Here is a 25,632-nt window from a genome sequence, read left to right as displayed (position 1 = left end):
GGCCATAAGTTTAAAAACATGATTTTGCTTTTTTATTCACTTTTTAAATGTTGTCCACTATAAATGTGTTATTTCACTTTTCATTCGAGTTTGTTGCCATTTGGCAAAATGTAAGGTATTAATCTTTCAAATTAAATCTATCTATTATTGATTAATAAACTAAGCTATTTAAAAGCAAAATTCTGAAGAACATTATTTTTTTACTTTTTAATCTTATGGATTTCAATAAAAATGCATTTAAGTCATGATAAATCTAATTAAAAACATTAAATATTTTTATAGAATTGTTACATATTTTTATACATATTTATTACATATTTTCAGATATACAGAATATATGTAATGTTCTCATTAATCTAGTATCATATAAAATATTTTGCTATTCTACTTGAGCCATATGTACTAATAGTCTCAACTGATAAATAATACTATGCTTTAAAAGAGCACTTTTGAATGGTTTTTTTTTTTTTTTTTTTTCTTTTTCTTGCTGTTGCTTAAACTGTTTTAAAATATGCACTTGTGAGATTTGCCTATACTGAAAGAAATTATAAAAAATTATTTTCAAGAATACAGAATTTTGCCACAAAATTGCTTACGTGTACAACTGGTTTGAATCAAAACAAAAGAAGGAAAACCTATTTGTAAGCAGGGTTAATTGATTGATTTCCAAGATAAATACATAATTAACATGTGAATAAGTTAATCATAAATAATTTTTAGAAATCATAATTATTCCTTTTTTCTTTTGTACAAAGTCTCCAAATTGTGCCAAGGGCTGTGCTAATACACAAGTACCTTGAAAGTATACAGTATTTAAATTAATTTAAATTTCATTTTAAATCAACTTAAATTTCATTTTAAATTAGTCACATGTCAAAAGTCCTAAACATTTAAAAATGAGTATAAATGTATTGTTTATATAGTTATTAAATTAAGACAATTCATTAAGTTAGCTCAGTTAGTTATTAAAGCAATAATTTATACCTCATTTCTTTTAAAAGGAAATAACTAACAAAAATATGTAATCACTTCTAAGGAAAACATTTTCCAGAATTGTTTTATCTTACAAGGTATAACATGGTTATACCATGTTACACACTAGAAATGTTCTACCTCATATGGTTTAGCTCACATAGCAAGATCTTATACATGCATCAATTAAATTTTATACACATGCTTCAAAATATTTTTTCAGACAATTATTTCTCTCATTAAAAGTTAAAACAGATGTTAAAAACCAAAATATTGAACAATATAACAATTATTCTCTACCATTAAAACTAAACTCAGTAGCACAACAGCCTTTAGTGATCCATGGCCTACAGTGCCCTGATATCTGCTTTCTTGACCATTGTCCCTAGAGTGTAGAGCATATACCCTGGACAAGTGGTCAGCTTGTCACAGGATCCCTGGTGTTTAGTCCTCAAGTAAACTTGGTACTCCTTCTAATGACACACTCAAGGGATAAAAGGCTGAGTCCACCTTGGGCAGCCCGAGGATCAAAGTTTGGACCTATGGTGTTGCTGTGGGACGTGCAAACCTCTGCACCACCAGGTCTTATTCTCTTCCATTACTTTGACATTTTGTATATTTTATAAACATATGATTTCAGTTGAACGCCAAATATAATTTTAATTGTAGGTTATGCCTGGAATTTTAAATACAGAATAATCCTTTTTGCATGTATTTATTATGAGTAAACATTAAATTCAATTAATACCTGTGCCTAATGTTTGGTGTAGTACATACAACCCTTCCAAAGCAGGATATGTACATGGTTTAGATGGCATTTTCTTTTACCTACAAAACATAAAAAAGTACATATAATTTATATCCTAAAATTGAATTGTACTATAAAAATATATGTTATTTATTTCACAAAGCTGAAATTCACAATATTTTAAAACATATCATAATGAACTTTAAATTTTTAGGAATCTAAAACAATCATTTATAAAAGAGCATACACAAATGGAAAATGACTTTTTAGAAATAAAATATAATTTTCTAAACTTGACAAATTTGTAATTTATTCTTACGAAACAATTTTATTGAATACCTAGATATCTAAAATACAATGAATGATACATTTCTAGAGATTAGAGTGTTTCAGTGACCGTACATGCTCGATTCTAAAGTTTAGCAAGACTTCAGCATTTGAACTGTAATGTTGTAATTTATAGCCATGTAATTTATTATGATGTATTTCTGCTTTCACAATTTTCCCTGCATTAAGAACATGTAAATTACGAAAAATTAGAAGCACAATAAAGCATTAGTCTTAAATTCGAGATAAATAACTTTCACAGCATGCAAAATTAGCTATCTATGTTTAAACTGCAGCAGGAACTTAGAGTTTAGGGGACATATCTTCCAATTTTAAAAAGATTCAGACTTTAAAACTGTAGAAATTCACTGTAAGCTCAAAAGATGTTTCCAAATGCTTATCAAGTTTTTTTTTTTTTTTTTTTTTTTTTTTTTTTTGCATGATGTTTGGGAATATTATGTGTATTTTTATCAATGAAATGAAATAAGGTGCTTATGTGTTAATCACAACCATCTTAGTAGAAGTCGCCAAAGTTTTGCAATACACCTGTCTTTGTTAACCAAACACATAAGGCAACCATGTGCATGACAAATATTCAGTTTCCAACATCACCATTTTTAAATACATTCTTTTTGCTTACAGAAAAATTATCATTGTTTTTTGTCTTAAAGACTTGGCGAAGAAGAAATTGATGCTCATAGGATTCTTCTATAATAGAAGAAACAGAGGTGAAATTTCTGTGAGAATACAGTATTTTGCTGCAAAATTGCTAAATGAATAATGATTTGAATCTTTTCTAAAAGCTACAAAAATACAACAAAAACACCATTTGTAACTAGGTTTACTGACTGTTTTTAAAGAAATGTATATTTGAAACATAAAATATGTATGTAATATATAATTTTGTTTACATAAAAAGTAGCTGTTCTTTTTCTTTTGTAAAATTCGCCAAACCATATAAATAATAAAATTCACCAGACTTTGCCAAGGTGGTTGCAATACAATGCAAAAACCTGAAATAATAGGTAAGTGTTAAAATAACAATTAGTGACATATTACAAGCAATATACATGTATTAAAAAGAACCAGAGCAAAAAAAAAAAAAAAAAAAGACCAATTAGGGCATATGAAAAAATCTTGAACATTTCAGATACATCAATAAAATGCAAAGAGACAAATATTTAAACTAAGAAAATGGAGAGGAAAGAAAATAGAAAACAAACCAAAAAAATCACACTTAAATTAAATCTCAGAAAATATGAAATAAAGCAATTTTAAGTTAATTTCTTATGTAGCAATCTGACTTAAGGAAAGATCAAATAATATTTTGTTGGGATTTCGTGAAAGTACATGCGGCTAATTTTTGATGGAATAGGCATTGATTAAAATAGATAAACAAAAAAGATTGCGAATAAAAGATCCTTTTGCTTTCTAGTATACCTAGCATTAAAAAAGGGGGGAGGTTTGAGTAGAGAGAAGGGTACTTCTTGTATTATTGCGAAGTTGTTTCCTTTATCGCCAAGTTGTTTCTTCATTTAGGGTAGCCTGAGTAGTTGAATGTTATGGAAACTCTATTATGACATAATCGGTTGCATGATTGCAGTAAATTAGTAAGTGCTTGTGTGTGTGTTGGTTAGGAAGTATATTGCTTGTTTTGTGGTTTAGACAGTAAAATGGCTGAATGTGATAAGATCAATTTGAGGTTTCTGTACAATTTGGAAAGAAAGGGGAAAAAAGCATTACTTGACTGGTGTGTAAATGAAAGTTTACTTAGTAGCCATTATTGAGTGTTCTGTTTGAAGAAATGAAATGCATATGGTCGAAGGTCGCAGTACGGATACTTTTTACTCTTATTTTGCGAATTTATGTAGTGATGCCAGTATACAGATTCTAGTTCAGATAATTTTAGGAAGTTTTGGGATGCTGTTAAGGAATTTTGTTTGATTGAAGACATGTTAATTCGTAAATAAAATAAGTGGATATTTCCTTTGTGTAGTGCAAAGATGACTTTTTTTATGTTATTTCATTGCTCGATTTAAAATGTAGTTTATTGAGATTATATATATTTTTTGGTTGGCTGCTCCTTTGACTTTTTTAAGTGAACATAGTTTGATGTGTACATGGACAAAGTCAAGGTTTTCAATAACCTCTCTATCACTTTCTTCACTATCAGAAACGGTATTTTCTGGATCTAGAACCATACTACAGATTTCGCCGTCCGTTAATTGATTGATGATTGAAGCACTGTCATCGCAATGAAAAACTTCTGTTATATCATCTTCATTTATTACAAAATACACATTTCTTTAAAAAATCCAATAACTGGAAAATTTCACCTTTAGTTTGCGATAACCGAAAACCTTCAAATTTGCGGCTATCATCTTCATCACCCTCACCATGAAATATGGTAGCTCGCCATAAATTATACCAAGCATTTTTTAATGTATCTGGAGACACATCCTCTCAAAGCACACGCGAAACACATTACGCGCATGCGTAAAGCATACCAAAAAAAAAAAATTTGTAGCTTTGAGGTCCGGATTATAGATTATTCCGGATAATGGACTTTGTACTGTATAACTTTGAAAACATAGGCAAAATTTCATCATCTTATATAAAATGGAAAATTGACATCTCACATGATTTGAAACTGAATATTCTGGGATATCTAAAAATTTTGCCAGTGCGTTTAACCACTGACCATAAAGTTGATGGAAATACCTCATTTTATGCCAGTGATTCTGAAAGAGGTTTGGAAGAATAGATTTTCTTTATTAGTTAGAGACAAGCAACAAGTTCTGAATATAGTATACAACAAATTAAATAAAAATGTGCATTGGGAAAAATATTGCACACAAATTCATTAAAACTTGTGCTAATCATTCTGATCAAATAAAATCTTTAATGGCTTTTAAAATAATAACAAAATAGCCATCTTCCTTACTTAGCAAGGACCATATATAAATTTGTGATACTCTCTTGTTACCAGAAGCGGATTCAGAAATGTGCCATTTTAGCAAACAGCAGATGTTTTTAATGTTTTGAGTATACACACAAGTATCACTAGCCCCATAACTTTGAAAATATTTCATGTTGTTGTTCACACCGTTTGCTGTTCTGTGAAAAACAGGTCACAATTTTTTAATAAAATGCAAGAAAAAGTTGGAAATTGCAGTTAACTTACATTCTTATGTAAAAAAAAAAAAAAAAAAAAAAAAAAAAAAAGTTAATTTGGCTTACTGAGAAGCAGTGCTACATAAAACAAAAGCAAAGATATTGTATTTTGAGACATCGCACTCACGCATCACTGGCCCTAAATTGTATTGCTTAGCGAGAATTTCTGGTAAAAATACAGTGGGTGATCGGTGAACAAATAGTTCGGACAATGAACACTTTCAGGGCAGATTTTTGTGTTCGGACAATGAACAATATTCGGATAACGAACAAAAACTAATTCTAATGAAAACCTCTCAGCTCTCGGAGTACCCGACACCAGTCCTCAATTCATCCTGAAAATGGATGTGCGCGTGCGTTGACACGTCATCATTCATACTATGCAGCAGTGAGGCAGCACCGTACGACACGTACAGTAGTGTGCGACGACGCTTTGTCAATTGTGTACCATAGTTGGTTTCTGCCCTTGTGATTTTCGTATGTGCTTCTCTAAACTCCTTATTAAAAAAACCTGAAAATCTGGCAATATTATGGGACCTAAAAAGAGTGGAGTGTCAAGAACTGTGCTCACCATAAAAACCAAGCAAGAGATTATAACTAAAATAGAGAGTGGACAAAAATTAACTGACAATGCTAGGCAGTACGGCTTGAACAGGTCTACAGTAGGCACAATCCTAGCTATCATCAAGAAGACTCAAGCCGCTGAAGGAGTAACGAAAATTACACCTGAGAAGCAAAGAAGTGCCATCCATGAAAAACTGGAGAGTTTGCTTTTAGTTTGGATAAATGAACGGGAGATGAAAAGATATGTAACTAGTATGGCCATCATTCAAGAGAAGGCTAGAGACATTTTTGAAAAATTGAAAGGTTTGTCATCCGAAAATATATAATTCAAAGCTGCCACTGGCTGGTTTGCAAAGTTAAAAAGGAGATCTGGCATTAAACATGTGGTCATGCATGGTGAGTCTGCTAGTGCAGATAAAGAAGCTGAGAGGTTCCGTCTCAAAATTCAAGAAGTCATTGAAAAAGAAGGGTATTGTCCACAATAAATATTTAATTGTGATGAAACTGGTTTGTTTTGGAAGCGCATGCTGAACCGTACCTACATCATGAAAGATGAGAAAAGTATTTCTGGGTATATACCCACAAAAGACCAATTGACGTTACTTTTGGGAGTTAACGCTAGTGGTGATATGAAGCTTAAACCACTTTTCGTTTATAACTCTCAGAATATTAAAGCATTCAAAAAAATTCCATAATCAAGAGAAAACTGCCAGTGATGTGGAGATCGAATCAGAGGGCATGGGTCACGCAGGTTCATTTCAAAGAGTGGCTATTTGAAATTCGTGCCCTGAGCATCAAGGATTACCTTGATACCAATGACTTGTCATTCAAAGCATTGCTGCTATTGGACAACGCACCAGGGCACCCAAAGGACCTTGAAGATAATTTGCTGATAGACTTTCCCTGGCTGACAGTGCAGTTTTTACCTCGAATACGACTTTACTTATTTGCAGGTTTCAAGAAATTGTTCATACGTACGCCGTTTCAGCGATGTTTTGAAGCATGCCAATTCTCCTCAAATGACTTTAAAAACGTTTTAGATAGAAAAATTCGATATTCTCGAAGCTATTCGTCTTATTGAAAAGGCGTGGTCAGAAATCGCTCAACGACAGTTGGTTTCTGCCTGGGGAAAGCTGTGTCCATCCCTCGTTCAAGGAGACGGAGGTGATCAGGGTGACAGCCCTGAAATTATGGATGAAATTGTAACAATTGCGAGAGATCTGGAATTGGAGGTGAACGAGGATGACATTGAAGAGCTCAATGAAACATGAAGGTGACTTGACGGCAGAACTCCAAGAAATCTTGAATGAAGAACACCAAGAAACTCGGCGAAATGTGTTTCCTTCTGAAAAAGAGGAAGACGAAAGAGGAGCAAGGTCGACAATCTGCCATTAAAGATCTTTTGAAGAGCTGGGAGGATGTCAGAGCAACAGTCTTAAAATGGCACCCAAACCAAGCTGATGTCAATAGGGTTGCTGATCTCTACAATGACATTGCTATCAATCATTTCCTGAAAGTCCTGAAGGACAGAGAAAAACAATCGACATTGGACATGCTCTTTAACGCCCAAAGAAAGGAAAAGGACTGATAAGACTATATGTACACTTACATATTACACAGAAATTACACTTGTACATGACATTTTTTTAAATTTAATTTTTAGGATCTCCAGAACGAATTAATCGAATTCCCCTTAACATACATGGTAAATCGGTGACCGGTTAACGAACAATTCGGATAGCGAACATTATCTTGGAACGGATTATGTTCATTAACCGATCACCCACTGTATATTTAAGGGTGCCACTTGGTGAAAATTGACAATTGGCTAGGAAGGCCCAATTTCAAGATGGCAGCTACAAAAACCCAAAATAGAAAGTAAAAAAATTGTACAAACTCGGCATTTCACACTCTCTTGACTTTGTCTATGTATAGTAACATAGACATGTCTATGTATAAATACATCAATGTGTACATGGAGAAAGTCAAGGGAGTGACCAATGCTTAATTCGTAGAATTCTATGATTTCTTTTTTAAAGTGAAAATAGGTCGATGTGCACATGGATAGGGAGTTTGTGAAATCTTTAAAACGTGCCATGTACACTGCTTTTTTCTCATAAATTACAAAAATTTGCATGAAAATGCATGAAAATTTTGTGAATCTTTAAATCCAGTAAAAAGAACATATATGAAATTACCTGATCGCGAAAAAGTATATACCCTTTCCAAGGATGAACATTTCCACATATAAAATAAATAAAATATCCAAAAACTTTTACCTCTAAATTATCTATTATATTATAAATGTCACCAACGAATTTATACGGCAGACATTAAAAATGGTTACAAATACTTAATGTCAAATATTTAAATTATTTCCATGCATGTTTACTTCAACTGAAACATATACCAAATTGCTACAAACATAAAATTCACAAAATAACTATCATTTAATTAAAATATAACTAAACCATGTACACATCGACTTATTTTTACTTAAGAAAACAACCCAGAATTGCACAAAAATGGCATTGCGCACACTCTTCGCTATATTCATGTACACTGCTTTATTCTCATAAATTAGAAAAATTTCATGAAAATGCATGAAAATTTTGTGAATCTTTAAATCCGGTAAAAAGGACATACAGTAAGACCCCGCTTAACGCTGTTTCGGTTTAGCGCTCTTTTATTTCAACCCGGGGATTCCACGAAATCACTCGCAGCATACGGGGATTCCCCGAAATATTATGCAGCGATAGGTTTCAAATACATATCCGAAAGAGTGTACTTGTATTTCTTGTTTGGTGCGGTATTGTATAGACATAATTTGAAGGGGTAAATGTGGAAGATGTCGAAGAAATAATTCAAGAAGCAGTGGCTAGTCTTTCTAATGATGAGCTCAAGGAATTCAGAAGAAGAGCAAAAAGAACTTTCGATGGCGTTTGTAAAAAGGAGTTTGTCTACCATAACTGAAATAATGGATCAATTCATTGAAAATGATCCGAATTTTGACAGGAGCTCAAAAGTAAGGCATGGTGTTAGAGATGCTCTATCCGTTTATGAAGAACTTTTAAGAGAACAACGCAAAAGAAAAAGGCAAACAACATTAGATGCTTTTGTCACAAACAGGCAGAACGCTGAAAACACGGAAGGCTAACTAAATATGACTGAGAATTTTATTTGTTTTTTTTTTAAGAATATTTGTTTTGTAATTTATATTTTGTTTTTATTTTTGCAAGAAGAAATAATGTGGTATTAATTTGGGCTTTAAGAAATAAATGTTTGGTTTTATTTTTATTAAAAAAAACATACTTTTTAAATTTAATACCTAACCAATTTCCTAGCCATCTTCCCCTAACCCCAATATTTACATGTAAAGATAGCCTCGTTTAGCGCTGTTCTGCATTACGCTCTACTTTGATGGAACGTATCCCCCGCATTAAGCGGGGTCTTACTGTATATGAAATTACCTGATCGCAAAAAAGTATATACCCTTTCCCTTTATAAATAATTTAAGTATTTGCAGCTATGTATAAATACATCACTATGCATGGAAATAATTTAAGTATTTGCAACTATTTTTAATGTTTGCGTTATGAATTTGTTGGTGACGTTTATAATAGATAATTTAGAGGTAAAAGTTTTTGGATATTTTATTTATTTTATACGTGCAAATGTTCATCCTTGGAAAGGGTATATACTTTTTCGCGATCAGGTAATTTCATATATGTCCTTTTTACCGGATTTAAAGATTCACAAAATTTTCATGCATTTTCATGAAATTTTTCTAATTTATGAGAAAAAAGCAGTGTACATGAATATAGCGAAGAGTGTGCGCAATGCCATTTTTGTGCAATTCTGGGTTATTTTCTTAAGCAAAAATAAGTCGATGTGTACATGGTTTAGTTATATTTTAATTAAATGATAGTTATTTTGTGAATTTTATGTTTGTAGCAATTTGGTATACGTTTCAGTTGAAGTAAACATGCGTGGAAATAATTTAAATATTTGACACTAAAGTATTTGTAACCATTTTTAATGTCTGCCGTATAAATTCGTTGGTAACATTTATAATATAATAGATAATTTAGAGGTAAAAGTTTTTGGATATTTTATTTATTTTATACGTGGAAATGTTCATCCTTGGAAAGGGTATATACTTTTTCGCGATCAGGTAATTTCATATATGTTCTTTTTACTGGATTTAAAGATTCACAAAATTTTCATGCATTTTCATGCAAATTTTTGTAATTTATGAGAAAACAGCAGTGTACATGGATATAGTGAAGAGTGTGCGCAATGCCATTTTTGTGCAATTCTGGGATGTTTTCTTAAGTACAAGTAAGTCGATGTGTACATGGTTTAGTTATATTTGGAACTACTCTGATATGCGCCCTCAAGTCGCCAAATTTCTCGCCAAATATTTTTGGCGAGAAACTTCACGCTGCCATATTACTATCTAAATTTTTTATCTACATTTTGAACTTTTAGCCTAAAATGTCTCCAAAAACGCGTTTTTCGCACATGCAAAAACTACGTTTTGAACACACAATTTAGCTAAAAATCCGAAACAAAAACAAAAAATTTAGATAGCAAAAACGTAAAGTTTCTAACCAAAAATATTTGGCAAGAATCCATGTACATAGCGACATGTTTTAACTTAAAAAAATATCTACGAATTGCACAATGTAGGTAACGAACGAATCTACAAACTACGCACACCTCGCTTTAATAAATTAACAACAATAAATTTCAAAGAATACCATGTACACAGCATCCTGTTTAAACTTTAAAAAAATTCTACAAATATCACAATTTAGGCAAGGAAGGAATCTACGATCTACGCTTTAATAAAATAACATAACAACAATAAATTTCAAATAATACCATGTACACAGCGTTCTGTTTCAACAAACATCTACGAATTATACAGTCTAGACACTAAACAACAAAATAAACTAAAATAAATTTCAAACAATTCAAAAAAACAACAATAACGACAGAAATTTATACTAAAGAACCAATGAACATAACATTCTACAACATAAGAACAAGGATAAAATAAAATACACTTACCATGAATTAAGGAGTTTTCGAATAGCAGAAATATAAATTTCATACCGCCTTTAACATGCCGCCACGTAATCACTATCGTATTTACATAACAGCCAGACACACTATCCAGAAAATTTATACTATGGTTCACAAATAAATAAAATCACAAATCCCTACTTCTATCATGCACTGCCATTAAAAATAATCTCCCAGACCCTCTTTCCACACTTCCAAATACCCACTACCCCTCAACAGGATAGCCACAATCATATTTCCTTTTGCCGAACTTCAATTCAACAACTACCATTTTATCTTTCCCTCCCATCTTCTCAGACACAGAGGCGAATCAACGAGCTCCAGCGAAAGATTTTTCAACGTCAACAGGGTTGCCATACAACACGCAATCACGCCAAAAACCAGCGCAGAACACATATCGCCACATTTGGTGAAATTAGGGCGTATATTAGAGTTGTTCCTTATATTTCAATTAAATGATAGTTATTTTGTGAATTTTATGTTTGTAGCAATTTGGTATACGTTTCAGTTGAAGTAAACGTGCATGGAAATAATTTAAATATTTGACACTAAGTATTTGTAACCATTTTTAATGTTTGCGGTATGAATTCGTTGGTGGCGTTTATAACATAATAGATAATTTATGGGTAAAAGTTTTTGGATATTTTATTTATTTTATATGTGGAAATGTTCATCCTTGGAAAGGGTATATACTTTTTCGCGATCAGGTAATTTCATATATGTGCTTTTTACCGAGTTTAAAGATTCACAAAATTTTCCTGCATTTTCATGCAATTTATGAGAAAATAGCAGTGTAGATGGATAAAGTTAAGAGTGTGTGCAATGCCATTTTTGTGCAATTCTGGGATATTTTTTTAAAGTAAAAATAAGTCGACGTGCACATGGTTTATGTGTATGTGCGATTTTGAAAAACGCAGGAAGGAGTTTGCGATTCTGCACTTTTTCCCAATTTTGCAGTTAATATTTGTCATGATTAAGCAGTTTTGTTCCATAAAATTTATAGCATAAGTGTAATTCGGATAGCAGATTGTTGGAAAAAGTGTTCAGTAAATAAAAAGAAAAGAAACATGTCTTTACTTCGTGAAGACAAAATGGCGGCGAAAAAAAATAGAGGGTTGCTGTAGCAGAGTTGGTCGCCAAATTTTTGCCAAAAACCGCCAAGTTACCATAATCCAAAGATCAATTATCTGAATCACTTTTCAAATCGTTTCCACTAAATATTAGAGCCCTGTGTTATATTTAAAGAAATTAAATAATGAAGAATCTGCATGAATGTATGTCTGTTTCTCATTTTGCCAAAAAACAATGATACATAGACATCAAATTTTGAATAATGTAGTCCTCCAGTCGAATATGGACATCTGGAAGCCTGAATTTGGAATTTGTTTTATTATCTATTTCATATTTTGTAAAACTTCAATGAATTTTTGTATTACAAACTCAATGATTTCAAAGCGTTCCATTAACATCGTGCACATCTTCAAGCACAGATATTTTACGTACAAGGATTCTTTACATTTCTTACTGGTATTACAGTGGTAGCGTAGCAATGCAAAGACATTACAATGTCTAACGGTGTTTTGCATCAAATGACTTTGAATGTCTATATCATTTTTCAAATCCCATTTTGAATCCTCTATGAAAAAAATGTCGGCTGATCTTTACAATATGGTAACTGGTAATTTGGCGACATTTTGGAGGCGATAAAGGTTACTACCTGGGACTTTGGTAATAATGTGAGCAGTACTCAGTTCCGATTACGCATTATTTTGTGTGAGGGAAATGAGAGATTATGTGATATGTCATGTGATATTAATGGACGAATTACGGTTCTTTAATCGGAAAGGGGGGAAATCGGGAAAAAATCTGGAAATTTTGTATTTGCCTTTATTCTGTGTCATGTGAAACAGTGTTCGTTAATTTTTGGATCCCATGGCCCTAACTAAAGTGAATTCGAAATGGGTATTTAGTGGGATTGAAAGGGGTAATAAGTGTTTCTTAAGGTTGTGCGAGATAGAAGTAAAGATGTTTTATTAAGTTATTTATTTTACCTGGTACCTTGGTGTGAACTATAAGTATGATTTTAAAGATCCTGAAACAGAAATAAGAAAAGTTTATCGGACACGTAATCAAGATTCTGAAGAAGAATAGGTAAGTTAGTATTTTTAATTATTTGAGGATATTATTTTTATGCATTGTTCTAAATGTAAGGTGGAAGTAAAGTAATTTGCGTAAACGTGCATGGAAATAATTTAAATATTTGACACTAAGTATTTGTAACCATTTGTAATGAAGTAAACGTATGAATTAGTTAGTGAGGTTTGTAATATAATAGATAATGTAGAGGTAAAATTTTTAGGATATTTTATTTATTTTATATGGGGAAATGTTCATATTTGGAAAGGGTATGTACTTTTTCGCGATCAGGTAATTTCATATATGTTCTTTTGGTTGATCTTTACATTATGGTAACTTGGCGTTTTTTTGGCGACCAACTCTCCTACAGCAACCCTCTATTTTTTTTCCCCGCCGCCATTTTGTCTTCACGAAGTAAAGACATGTTTCTTTTTTTTTTATCTACTGAACACTTCTTCCAACAATCTACTAGCCGAATTACACTTATGCTAGAAATTTTATCTAACAAAACTGCTTAATCATGACAAATATTCACTGCAAAATTGGGAAAAAGTGCACAATACCATACTCCTTATGCGTTTTTCAAAATAACACATATACATAAACCATGTACACGCCGACTTATTTTTACTTAAAAAACATCCCAGAATTGCACAAAAATGGCATTGCGCACACTCTTCACTATACACTGCTTTTTTCTCACAAATTAGAAAAATTTCACGAAAATACATGACAATTTTCTCAATCTTTAAACCCGGTAAAAAGAACGTATATGAAATTACCTGATCGCGAAAAAGTATTTACCCTTTAAAATATGAACATTTCCACATATAAAATAAATAAAATATCCAAAAACTTTTACCTCTAAGTCATCTATTACATTATACACGTCACCAACGAATTCATACCGCAAGCATTACAAATACTCAGTATCAAATATTTAAATTATTTCGATGCACGTTTACTTCAACTTAAATGTATACCAAATTCCTACAAACATAAAATTCACAGAATAACTATCATTTAATTAAAATATAATTAAATTCAAAAACACTAGTTAAAATATAAATGAGCACATACATTAAATTAATACATACATAAATACCCATTTCGAATTCACTTTAGTTACGGCCATGGGATCCAACAATTCACGAACACTGTTTCACACAACACAGAATAAAGCCAAATACAAAATTTCCAGATTTTTTCCCGATTTCCCCCCTTTTCCGATTAAGGAACCGTAATTCGTCCATTAATATCACGACATATCCCATGATCTCTCATTTCCCTCACACAAAATAATGCGTAATCGGAACTGAGTACTGCTCACATTATTACCAAAGTCCCAGGCAGTAACCTTTATCGCCTCCAAAATGTCGCCAAACTACCAGTTACCATATTGTAAAGATCAACCGTTCTTTTTACCGGGTTTAAAGATTCAGAAAATTGTTATGCATTTTCGTGAACTTTTTCTAATTTATGAGAAAAAAGCAGTGTACATGGATATAGTGAAGAGTGTGCGCAATGCCATTTTTGTGCAATTCTGGGATGTTTTTTTAAGTAAAAATAAGTCGACGTGTACATGGTTTAGCGATATTTTAATCAAATGATAGTTATTTTGTGAATTTTATGTTTGTAGGAATTTGGTATACGTTTAAGTTGAAGTAAACGTGCATGGAAATAATTTAAATATTTGACACTAAGTATTTGTAATGCTTGCGGTATGAATTCGTTGGTGACGTGTATAATATAATAGATGATTTAGAGGTAAAAGTTTTTGGATATTTTATTTATTTTATATGTGGAAATGTTCATATTTGGAAAGGGTATAAACTTTTTCGCGATCAGGTAATTTCATATATGTTCTTTTTACCGGGTTTAAAGATTCAGAAAATTGTCATGTATTTTCGTGAAATTTTTCTAATTTATGAGAAAAATGCAGTGTACATGGATATAGTGAAGAGTGTGCGCAATGCCATTTTTGTGTAATTCTGGGATGTTTTTTTAAGTAAAAATAAGTCGGCGTGTACATGGTTTATGTGTATGTGTTATTTTGAAAAACACGTAAGAAGTATGGTATTGTGCACTTTTTCCCAATTTTGCAGTGAATATTTGTCATGATTGAGCAGTTTTGTTAGATAAAATTTCTAGCATAAGTGTAATTCGGCTAGTAGATTGTTGGAAGAAGTGTTCAGTAGATAAAAAGAAAAGAAACATGTCTTTACTTCGTGAAGACAAAATGGCGGCGGGAAAAAAAAAATAGAGGATTGCTGTAGGAGAGTTGGTCCGCAAATTTTCGCTAAAAAAACGCCAAGTTACCATAATGTAAAAATCAACCAAAATGTCCCTTAGGCATAATATAAAATCTGAAGGCTTTCAGATTTTATTTAGTTATTGTTTACATGGTAGAATCAATTGATTTATTGTCAAGAGGTAAAAATAAGTTAATTTTTGAGCATTGTTGGAAATGTTGATTATTTAGAATCTCAATTAATAGTAAACTGCAACAGCAAAAAAAGCATCACTGCAATGTTAGTTTCACACAGCTGTCTCAAAATAAATAGACTTCAGTACTATCTTTCTAAAATGTAACATTAATATACAACATAGTAGGAAAAGAAATTAGCCAAATAATAAACACTCCTAAATGCAATATGTGAAAACTTAAGATTTAAAGTAAAAAATTCATTGAGTAAAATTATAGGCAAAATGTATTCCATGCTTCCTGATTATCTGCACACTTGCCTGAAAAAAAAAGTTGTATCTGATACAACGCAATATGGTTAAAGTTATGGCAGATGGAGACATATGCTTTTCTGTTTGGGGTAAAATCCTAGTAAACGGTGCAGCCTTAGCGTGATTTTGAAAATTATCGCCAACACCAAAAATGACCCAAAGATCGTCTATGTATATACTATCACTATATACATAGTATATACTATGTATAACTATATATATTCTTTGAATACCCGTTTACTACTCATCGTATACGCCCCGTTTTTACTGCTCATCATAAGTCACCAAAAGTAGCCAAATCCCGTATGCACTGGAAACTAGGATTAAACCCTGTTGGGTTGCTACAGGAAATTGGTTTGTATTGTTACAATCAGAACTTTAAAAATTTCATGCAGCCAGGCCATTCATGTTCAAAGAGTAGGATTCAGATCAAAGCTACAAATGCCCTGCGGCACTTATATAAATTATTTGTAATAATATATATTATGAAAATATTTATAATATATATAAATATGAAATATTTTCTTAAAAAATTAGTTGGATTAGCAAATTAAGCTGATTTTCTTTTTCACCATCAGATTTGCACAACTGAGTGATACTAGATCTCTTATTTTATAAATCGTGCAGAAACATTTTCATTGTTATGTTCTTTTACGATCATGTCAAAAAAGGAAACTTTCAAACTTAAGCATATATGAGCTCAACAAAGAATAAAAGTTGTAGAACAGAAAATTTCATCAAGAGAAAAACTTTTATTTTGCTAATAAATCAATTTATAAAACATTCGTTTTTATAAATCCATATCATTAAATAGAAATGAATTTAAAGGAAAGACACAAATATTTAAGAACAAATATAAAAGTATAAGAGAATTACCTCTGTTTTAGTATTAATTTTCACTAACCGTTCGTTGCTTTTAAAATTCACTGTATACATGAAAAACTAAATTTTTAATTTAGAAGACGAAAAGACTCGTTGAAGTTTTCATCATTGAAACTGTAAAAATTAATTTATAAAAGAGGCTTCCTTGAATTTGAATAACAAAGCACAAAATCAACTGCGTAAAATTACACCTGCCCACAATGCCAAAAAAAAAAACAAACCAATATGTTTGAAACAACCGCTCGAGACAAGTCGAGGCGTATTTTCCTTCTTCAGGAATTTCTGGTTGCAGATATGAGATTATTTACAAGAATGCAGACACCCAGCACAAGCAAAAACAGGAACGAATACATACAAAACAAAATTTAAAAGCATGCAGTATTTAAAATCAGTTTGAAAATAAACTAACATAAAGCTTTAAAACATGTCAAAAACATAAAGCTGTAAAACATGTCAAAAACATAAAGCTTTAAAACATGTCAAAAACATAAAGCTTTAAAACATGTTAAAAACATAAAGCTTTAAAACATGTCAAAAACATAAAGCGCTAAAACATGCCAAAAAACAAATAAAATTAGAAGTATTTCAAAATTTGTCAAATAAGTCCAAAAGTAAACTTTCAGTTATTTCTCTGGCATGCCAGAAACTATCAAAGATGTTTCCCGCTTAAGATATAAAGATTACAGTGCGCTTTACATCCATAACTTCTACATTACACGTCATACAGGCAGGGATTCCATCTGTGCAAATATTTGTTAAACTATCATGTTTCGAATTCAGGGTTCATTTATACTAGCGGAATTTGGAACCCAAGGAAAGGCCTTGAACTTGATTCCTTTTTAATGAAATTAATTTCATGCGCTGAGGAATCACTGATTTATTATATTTTAAATTTAATTATTCTATGTTCTTTGTTCCTGTGTTTTTGCTGTAACTGTTCATAATCTGCAATTGGAATTTAAAAAAAAAATTGCAATCAATTTTTCATTGTAACCAAAAAAAAAGGGGGGGAGGGAGACAAAAGAAGTAAGAGGAGAAACATGTTTAAGAACAAAGCACTCAGACAGATTATCAACGCGCCATGGTTTATTCCAAATTCGTCTATCCAACGTGATCTCAAAGTAAATACAATTCAAGATTATATTCAAAAACTTGCCAGAAATTTCTTCTAATCAATTCTCACTCATCCTAACAACCGCATCAACTCTCTTAGGTTTTCTTCATTTCCCAGAGAAAAGCACAAATATCCATCTAATATTCTCCATCCTTAACATTTTTTACTCATACTAGATTCTTCAGTTCACTGATTTGGACCTTCGACCAGGAACTCACCTTATTTGTCGAATGATGGCGGTCACTTGACTTTTACTTTCGTCCTTTTGTTTTCCCGATGTTCTTCACCTGGTACAGAGTATAAGGAGGCGCTGCTTTCTGAAATTCAAATTCACTATATGTTCTTAGTAGTAAGAGACCATGTTGAGCAACGCTATGAAAGAACATGTTGAGCAACACCAAATTAATTGAAACACCACAGTGTTGGTTGTTTGTACAGAACAGAAATACTTTCATTAATATCTGAAATGCATTGTAGTTATAATAATTTTTCTGCCAAGAAAGCATTTAAAAGTAAAATATACAAAAAGCGTATTCTAATAATTATAATGTAAAACACCTATGGAATGTTTATGAAGAAATCTAGTGAATGAATGTTAAATTTTATGAAAGAAACGTCACGTAGAACGTATTAGTATGGCTTTTCACTGAGTGCAATTTATCATTTTTATTTAATTGATATCTCCTGAGAAAAACATGAATACACAAGTTATGACCGATATAATCTATATTCGAATAGTTGGAGACCCTTTCTTTTTCAAACTGTATGGGAGCAAAAAAACAGGAAAAGTGACGGGAATACAACAATAGCAACTACAAATTTGGAAACTGAAAAGATGTTTGTTAAAATTCATCTTTTTTCAGTGAAAACAAGAAGAAATATAGTAGAGTTCTAAATGATTTGAAGCTACGAAAGAAGATTCGATCTTATATCCTTTCAGAGCGGGCAAACCAGAAGCATGGCTTATATCATTGATGGCTCAATTTAAGATTACCTACATTTTGTATAAATAGACTAAATTTAATTATCTGTATGCCCAATTAGAACATATTTATGTCCAAATTATTTGGGACACTATGAAATATGAAAAATGTAGTCCATATTCTGTAGCACAAAAAGATTATTAAAAACATTCAATAAAAGTGAGAAGAGTGAAATATATTAGAAAGACTGATAAGTGATCTAAAACTAGAATATTTGAATTTAGATAGTTATTGAGTAAAGTAAGATTCTTCAGTGATAGTGAAGACAAATTCGACAAAGTATTGAGGACCCACTGGATGAAAAAATTGACAAATCCAATGAAAGATAGCTTAACTTGTGAGAACTTGGAAAGCTAACCATCATTGCTGATAAAATAATTGAGGCAGTATTATTAAAAATTCTATTCATGTAATAACATTTTCTAAATCCTAGGATACCATATTTGCAAGTTCATACCCTCAACCTAAAAATGTTCAAGCGTTTTTCGCACTACAATCTGAGATTTGCGTACCTTTCTTGGTATAATAAATTTTTGTTGTACTACGATAGAAACCGCTTAATGCTACCATTCGGATACCTTTGTCGAACTGACAAAGTCCCATCCACTTGTATGCGGAAACATGTAAAATAAATAGCTCAGAGGGATCACCAATTCGGATAATACTGCTAAAATACTTTTATGCTAAAGACGGGCACTCGCCATCATAAGCGTTCGCCACTACTAAGGCCGGTAGATATGGTCACTTTATTTTGGAGGCACCTAATAGGTAGGCAACAATTGCTCTTTATGAAGAGAGACAATTTACGTTCATGCCATCTCCGGGATTCGAACCTGGGCCCTTCAGTAAGGCTGTCAGACTTACTAGCCACTTTTCTGTCTGGGCTACGTTTTATCAAAATAACGCAGATTGAATTTTGTAAACTGAAGTAATATCGACAAAGAAGGTCAAAAGAGAGAGTAGAAATTGCCAAATGGCAGACACCTGTCGCCAAGTAAGAGATTAAGTCTCCAAACAGCTTGGTTTTGATTTGAGATTACCATGTACAGAGGAACCTGTTTTACAAGTATTAGGAAGATCGACTGGATTAATCAGAATTAGCAAATAATGAAGACACGACCTTGCTTTGATCATTAGACGAAGCTAATAACGAAGAGATAACCTTGATCACTAGATGATCTTGCTTTTTTGAGCCAAAATACCTGATAAACAGCTTTTGCTTCAAAACATGGGACAAAATTGGAGATATAGCATCAATGACTGAACATATTCAGTGGCAGGTTTATAGCTATGGAGGCCCAGGGTGGAAATCTGACTGGACCCTCCTTTATTAAAATGATCATTGTACAATATGTCAGCACAAATATGTAAATAATATTTAATAAGTTTCAGTGATTTGGAAAAGAAAAAATCGTAAGACTAAAACAGTTTACAGCTAACAGACAAACATATATTTAAAAAAGCTTATTTTTTTATGTTTTTTAAATAAATTTTTTGTCAATAATAAAAGTTAAAACTGTTTTTTGCAAGCTTTGATTTCTGAAAATTAATTTTAATAGCTTCATCAGTTTTTAGCTACTGCATTTTCAATGGAAAAGATTATCAAAATGTTCAGTCTTACTTTCTTCGTAAACCAGAGGCGGTACGTCAGTGAAGATATTTGCTATCAAATTCAAAAATATCATACGATAAACTTTCTGACAAAGTGGTAAAATTCAGATTCCCTACTAATAATGAGATGAAAGGTGAGCGAAGAATATTAGTTATATCTGAACTAAAACAATTAAATTCTATTGATATTTTGAAGCATATATTTTTCATCAGTTAATATTATCAAAATGGTTTTGAACAAACGTAATGGAATGAAGCGGCGCCTGCTGTATTTGAAAAATTAAACCCCAAAACAAACCATACTGTGTGAAATGTTGAGATGGGCAAAGATAAAGAAAACAGCAAAGCTCTGGAAAATCTCAATTCTAAAACGGGAGATCTCTAATCTAAGTACTCAGCGCTCTAGAACAATAGAAGCTGCTACAGTCACCCTCATGAGTAGGAGTGGATTTTCCATTAAGCATGTCCTTAGGGCATCAAAGAAAGGGGCCACCCCGAAAAGGTCCTCAGGTATTCAGAAAAGGGATCACAAAAAGTTTCTCATTTTACCATGGAATGCATGGTGCAGCTAAACCAAAATCGAGAGGGAGAGTGAAAAACACAGCCGTAAACATATGTGGAAGCACCAAAATTTTTAAGTGCTTACAGTCTGTAAAGGTCTTAATAAAGTCCTGGTCATGACAGAAGTCCAATGAACGCTACGATTCAAATGGCAGATTGTGTTTCTTTTATTTTAATTTTGGAAAAACATTCCTTCCTGAAAAGGGTGAGCTGTCTTGTAACTAGAAACAGCAAGCTATATTGCACCAAGGGTCGGAAGTCCATTACCTGGCTGCATCTTGTGATGCCTTACATAGTTATAAAAATCCTGTCTTCGGAGACTGTCCAGACGGGTGCCACACTTTCCAATCAGCTCACGGGGACTTTACATGTTGCCGTCATCCATCGCCGAGCCCTGACCGGGGCCAGCCCCCGGACAGCCCTTAATATCCCTTAATATCTACATGAGAACATCCAAGGTCACAGACACGACAGTGTCAGTACGATCCCTGCCAAGCCTGCACCTACCACCGTATAAACGATGGTTCTAGTCACTGTGAAGAGTGATTATATACCCAAGCAACCGAAGCTGTCCGGACATAAGTCCAGCCAGTGGTCTGGAAGAACCCCGGGTCTCCTCCCAAAAATGGTCGGTTCCGGAAATTCCTACCAAACGATCCCAAGGGATGGGTTTTCCAGCATCGTTAGTCTATGCTAGCCAAGGCCGAAGCCTCAGCCAACATAGTTACCAGCGGGCGCCATGAGGAGGCCGATGCTGAACTGAAGGAGACGAGAACAGGTCTCCCTATCTTCATTCCCTCACCCCTGCCCTTCGGTCAATCATCGGGTCTTCTGCCTTTCCCTTCCGCGCACGGTCGATTCAAGCCGGTTCAGGATATTCATCCAAAAATGAATATCCAGATTCAGCCTCTGGGTCAGGTGCCGGCGTCCGCTCCTTAGATCAAATACCAGGTCTCCTCCCGCAAGCGATCGGTTCCGGTTATTTGTCCTCGGGTACGAACGTCACCCGCCACAGCAAGCTATAGTAGACTCCACGACAATTTTGCTGTTAAGCATCAGTTAGGGTTTATTTATGAAAAAAAAGACTTACTTTATACAGTCTCGCTCTTTTGAGAAGCATACTCTAAGTCAAGACTCTGAAATGGAGTCAAGCGACTTATGTCCAGTAAGAAAACAGAGAATGTAAGGAGGGTGTAAAAGGTCTTTCTATTAATAACTCAAACAGTTGAATAGAATGCACTCCTTGTGCTTACAAACCAGCCAGCATCTATGGCGTAACTTCAAAAGACAGAATTTCTAATTAAAATTAAGCTGTAAATTAACCAAAGCCTACACAGAAATTATCAATGCGCAAATTAGCGCAAACCTATAGCGGCATGACAAGCACTGTTTGCAAGAATAAAGCAACGCCGAAGACAGACTGTTATTGTAGAATTTCGACTAGTATCGCGTATTCTTACTCATTGTTACGCACATTATACCTGATGACAATATAACGTAAGAACACATACATAGGACGACATTTTCACATCCTGTCTTTCAAGTTATTCATACACACCAAACTGCTCACGGTTGTTCCATTCTTCTATTCTCTGCGCATTTGGCGACTTCTTGCTATAACCAGCGCATTTAATAAACAATTTTTTATGCGATGAAGCTGCAGTTGAATCTATATATACGATTAATATATCGATATGAATTACAGTATGTTTAATTTGTGTCACTTGGATTCACTGTTAAAAAAGAAAACAAATGAAATTACTGAGAAGTTTGTTTAGTGTTTTTAAATCATTCAGCATAACATTTGCTTTCTTCTGTTCTCTGTCAGTAACTGAATGAGCTCTTAATTTCTTTTCTCAGCGAGACTGGTGTGAGGTCTGGCTTGCTGGAGTTTTCAGTTTCGTCAAAACTGCCAAAAATGGGGATACCTTCCTATTGGTGGGGATCGAACGACTGGCGTGATATTAAGACATTTTAAAATAAAGAGCTGGATATCGTTTCACGTATTCTTTTTTTCTTACCGTTCGCTCAACAATATTTGAATTTCACATTGTAATTTTTACAATAAGACTTCTCGGGAATGGTAGAACTGTAACCTACGGCAGACACAAGCACTTTCTACTAGACTCAGTGTTTTCAGCTTAGGTTGACCGATACTCTAGTCCAGCGGTTCTCAACCTTTCCACTAACGCCACCATCTAAATAAAAACTAAAAAACTTAAGTACCAGCACTACATTTTACAATGATTATTTTTCAATTTCTCAATAGAAATATTAAAAATAAATATATTTTGCCATTTGCACAACCTATTGACTATTTGTATTAAATCTGCATACATAAAAATATTTTAGATTAAAAATGGGTTGCCATTTTCATTATCAAAATTTAAGTTATAATACTTTAATTCTAAAATTTAGTGCGACATTAGGCCTGTTTAAGAGGGACAAATTTCTTTGTGTCTGGCCTTACTTCACTTAGTTTTAACTGTAAATTAGGATCAACTTTTAATTTTGTTCTGTATTTAATTTTTAAATATAACATAAAATAAAATCCTTGTCCACACAGATAGGTTGTGCAAAAAGGCCATAAAAATGTATTAGCTTCATTTGAAATGTCTTTATAGTTATTTTTCGATTCAGACAGAAGTTAACAAGTGTATTATTTTTGAAATCTTCAGTTCAAGTTCGATCACAGGAAATTGCTGTCAATTTTTCTTTTCCTTCTCGAGATTTTTCAATTTAATAGTTAAAAATACTTTTTCTTTGCGTACCACCTATTTTTCTCTTGCGTACCACCGGTTGAGAACCCGTGGTCTAGTGCACATTAGCTGCGCGATAGCTCAGTCACACACAGTCAAAGAAAAGCACTTTTCTCTTTTCCTCCGTCGAGCTTTTCCCCTTTTGTTTCCCTTATATTTGTCTTTTTTTGTTCTCAATTTTGATGAAGAAAAGTAGAAGAATTGCTTTTCTTACTTTAGTGAGGGAATATTTTTTAACAACATAGTGAACGTAAGTTATTTTTTGCGATTTTTATTGTCCACAAAATTAAACTGAAAAAATATTTACTCATAACAATGCCGAATGAAAAGAAAGAACCGTCATTAAAAAGGAAACCTCTTCAAACAAAAATAGAAATTTTGAATAGACCTAAAAATCAAGAGCGGATAGTCGAATTTAAAAGTGTCAACTATTCGGTCCATTATCGGAAGAAAAGATTAGGAATTCGATCGCATCCGCATCATCTATTCGTGCTTAAAATGGAACATAATTAGAAAATGCCAACTTTCACAGTTTACAATACATTAATTTCATCTTATACAAAATAAGTATAAAAATCACTCTTTAAAGGAATAAATACAATTATTTTAACTCTATTTAATATGAGCGGTTTCATCCGAAGATTGGTCGATATCTTTCACTCTCAATAAGGGCGAAAGGAAAAAAGTCACCTTTTATTCAGATGAGGAGACATCAAACTTTTCTGGAATAAAAAGTCGCTCCGGCCATGTGGCGCTGTTTTCACCCAAGACTAAGGTCGGCTGACAAAAATCAGGGATATATTTTTAAATTTTCACACGACTAGTTTAAATGGTTTTATCCAACCACCATCCTCAACTGCAAAAGCGCAAATGAACGAGATAAAATATAATGATCAGATAAGATAAGAAAGCCTGGACAGAAAATAAGCTAGTGGCGCCATCTGTTGATGAAACCAGAACTAAAACATAATTTCTTTAAAGGCCGAAGGCAAAGATGAATTGGAATTAGGATCGTTAACTAGCACAGGAAGATTTTTTTGAATGCGAAATGCCTGTAGAAAATCCAGTTCTCCAATGGAAGATGTTCAAGTAGTTCAAAAAATCTTCCCATCGTAAACATTAAGCCAATAGTTAATATTTCTAATGTTAGTTTATCAGAAGAACAAGAGAGAATTCTAAAATATAATTTTAACTTCTCACAAACTTGTAAACCCTCGATTCCAAAGATTTAGGCTCCTATCGAGAAAGCTTTCAAGTTCATTAACGTTTCAGATTCACAGAAAGAAATGATTAGGCATCTTATCGCTCATAATGTGAAATTCAATAATAAACCTTTGAAACCAAATCTAACTGCGAGAGAAAGAGCTACAATGCACGAAATTCATTCTACCGAAGGATCCGGTTTCGAATTCCGAAGAACGTGTGAATAAACATTCATACGTTAAATATGTAGTGTATGTGAGGCAAGGAGGCACTCAAAATATGCGACAACCTTAAAGCCTTCTTGAGTGGTTGAACGATTGAGAAAGAAGGGTGGAAGACTTTCGGATCAGTTCCCCAGAGTACTGTCCTTCAAAACTGAGGCGGAACTATGTAAAGTCGTATTGTCACCTATATGGTGCACAAGGCTCATTCTAATGAGAGACGCAATCTTGCACCCTTTGCCACAAAAAATCGTGGGCTTGTTCTTATTAAGTCAGACAAGCGAGACGAGCCACAACAGCAACGTGTTCTGCCGATGAATATACATTTATTCACATTCATATATTTATTAAGGGATATGTCAAGACGTTTCCACAATTATTACAAAATAGAATGGATTTACATTAAATTAAATAAGTTATAATGCATTTTGCTTAAAATAGAAAAAATACTTAAAAATCAAATAATAATAAAAATATAGAGGAAAATGATTGTTCTAAAAATAATAATGGAATATTAAATATTCTGAAAGATTTTCATTAACTGCAAAAA

At 32.9% G+C, this 25,632-nt stretch overlaps 2 protein-coding genes across 5 annotated transcripts in view; one reads left to right on the top strand and one right to left on the bottom strand.

Annotated features, from left to right (window-relative positions):
* Positions 1–16,972, bottom strand: part of LOC118185907 (maternal embryonic leucine zipper kinase-like) — a 139,370-nt gene extending 122,398 nt beyond the window's left edge. Inside the window, exons 1-3 of one of the 4 annotated variants that reach the window (XM_085820772.1) lie at positions 16,625–16,971; positions 2,959–3,060; positions 1,721–1,800 (exon numbers count right to left, since the gene is read on the bottom strand). In XM_085820772.1, the coding sequence (XP_085676898.1) occupies positions 1,721–1,790 (70 nt within the window). In that variant the 5' untranslated portion in view covers positions 1,791–1,800; positions 2,959–3,060; positions 16,625–16,971. Of the gene's footprint in view, positions 1–1,720; positions 1,801–2,958; positions 3,061–10,861; positions 11,225–16,624 lie in introns of those variants that run through there. The other 3 variants (XM_085820773.1, XM_085820771.1, XM_085820769.1) reach the window with 3 other exon arrangements.
* Positions 5,752–6,111, top strand: LOC146996331 (putative CENPB DNA-binding domain-containing protein 1). Its single transcript, XM_085821423.1, has one exon. The coding sequence runs from the start codon at positions 5,752–5,754 to the stop codon at positions 6,109–6,111; it is 360 nt and encodes a 119-aa protein (XP_085677549.1).
* Positions 16,973–25,632: the final 8,660 nt, after the last annotated feature.

This window comes from Stegodyphus dumicola, chromosome 7 (genome assembly GCF_044657685.1).
Source record: "Stegodyphus dumicola isolate Sdum_Otavi_A_Nest chromosome 7, ASM4465768v1".
In the NCBI taxonomy this organism is placed as follows: Eukaryota; Metazoa; Arthropoda; class Arachnida; order Araneae; family Eresidae; genus Stegodyphus; species Stegodyphus dumicola.
Note: the sequence above shows the minus strand (reverse complement) of the source record. Positions and strands in the feature narration are given on the sequence as shown.

Coding starts and splice junctions, on each gene's coding strand:
- LOC146996331 (XM_085821423.1), top strand. CDS start 5,752: ATGGGACCTAAAAAGAGTGGAGTGTCAAGAACTGTGCTCACCATAAAA.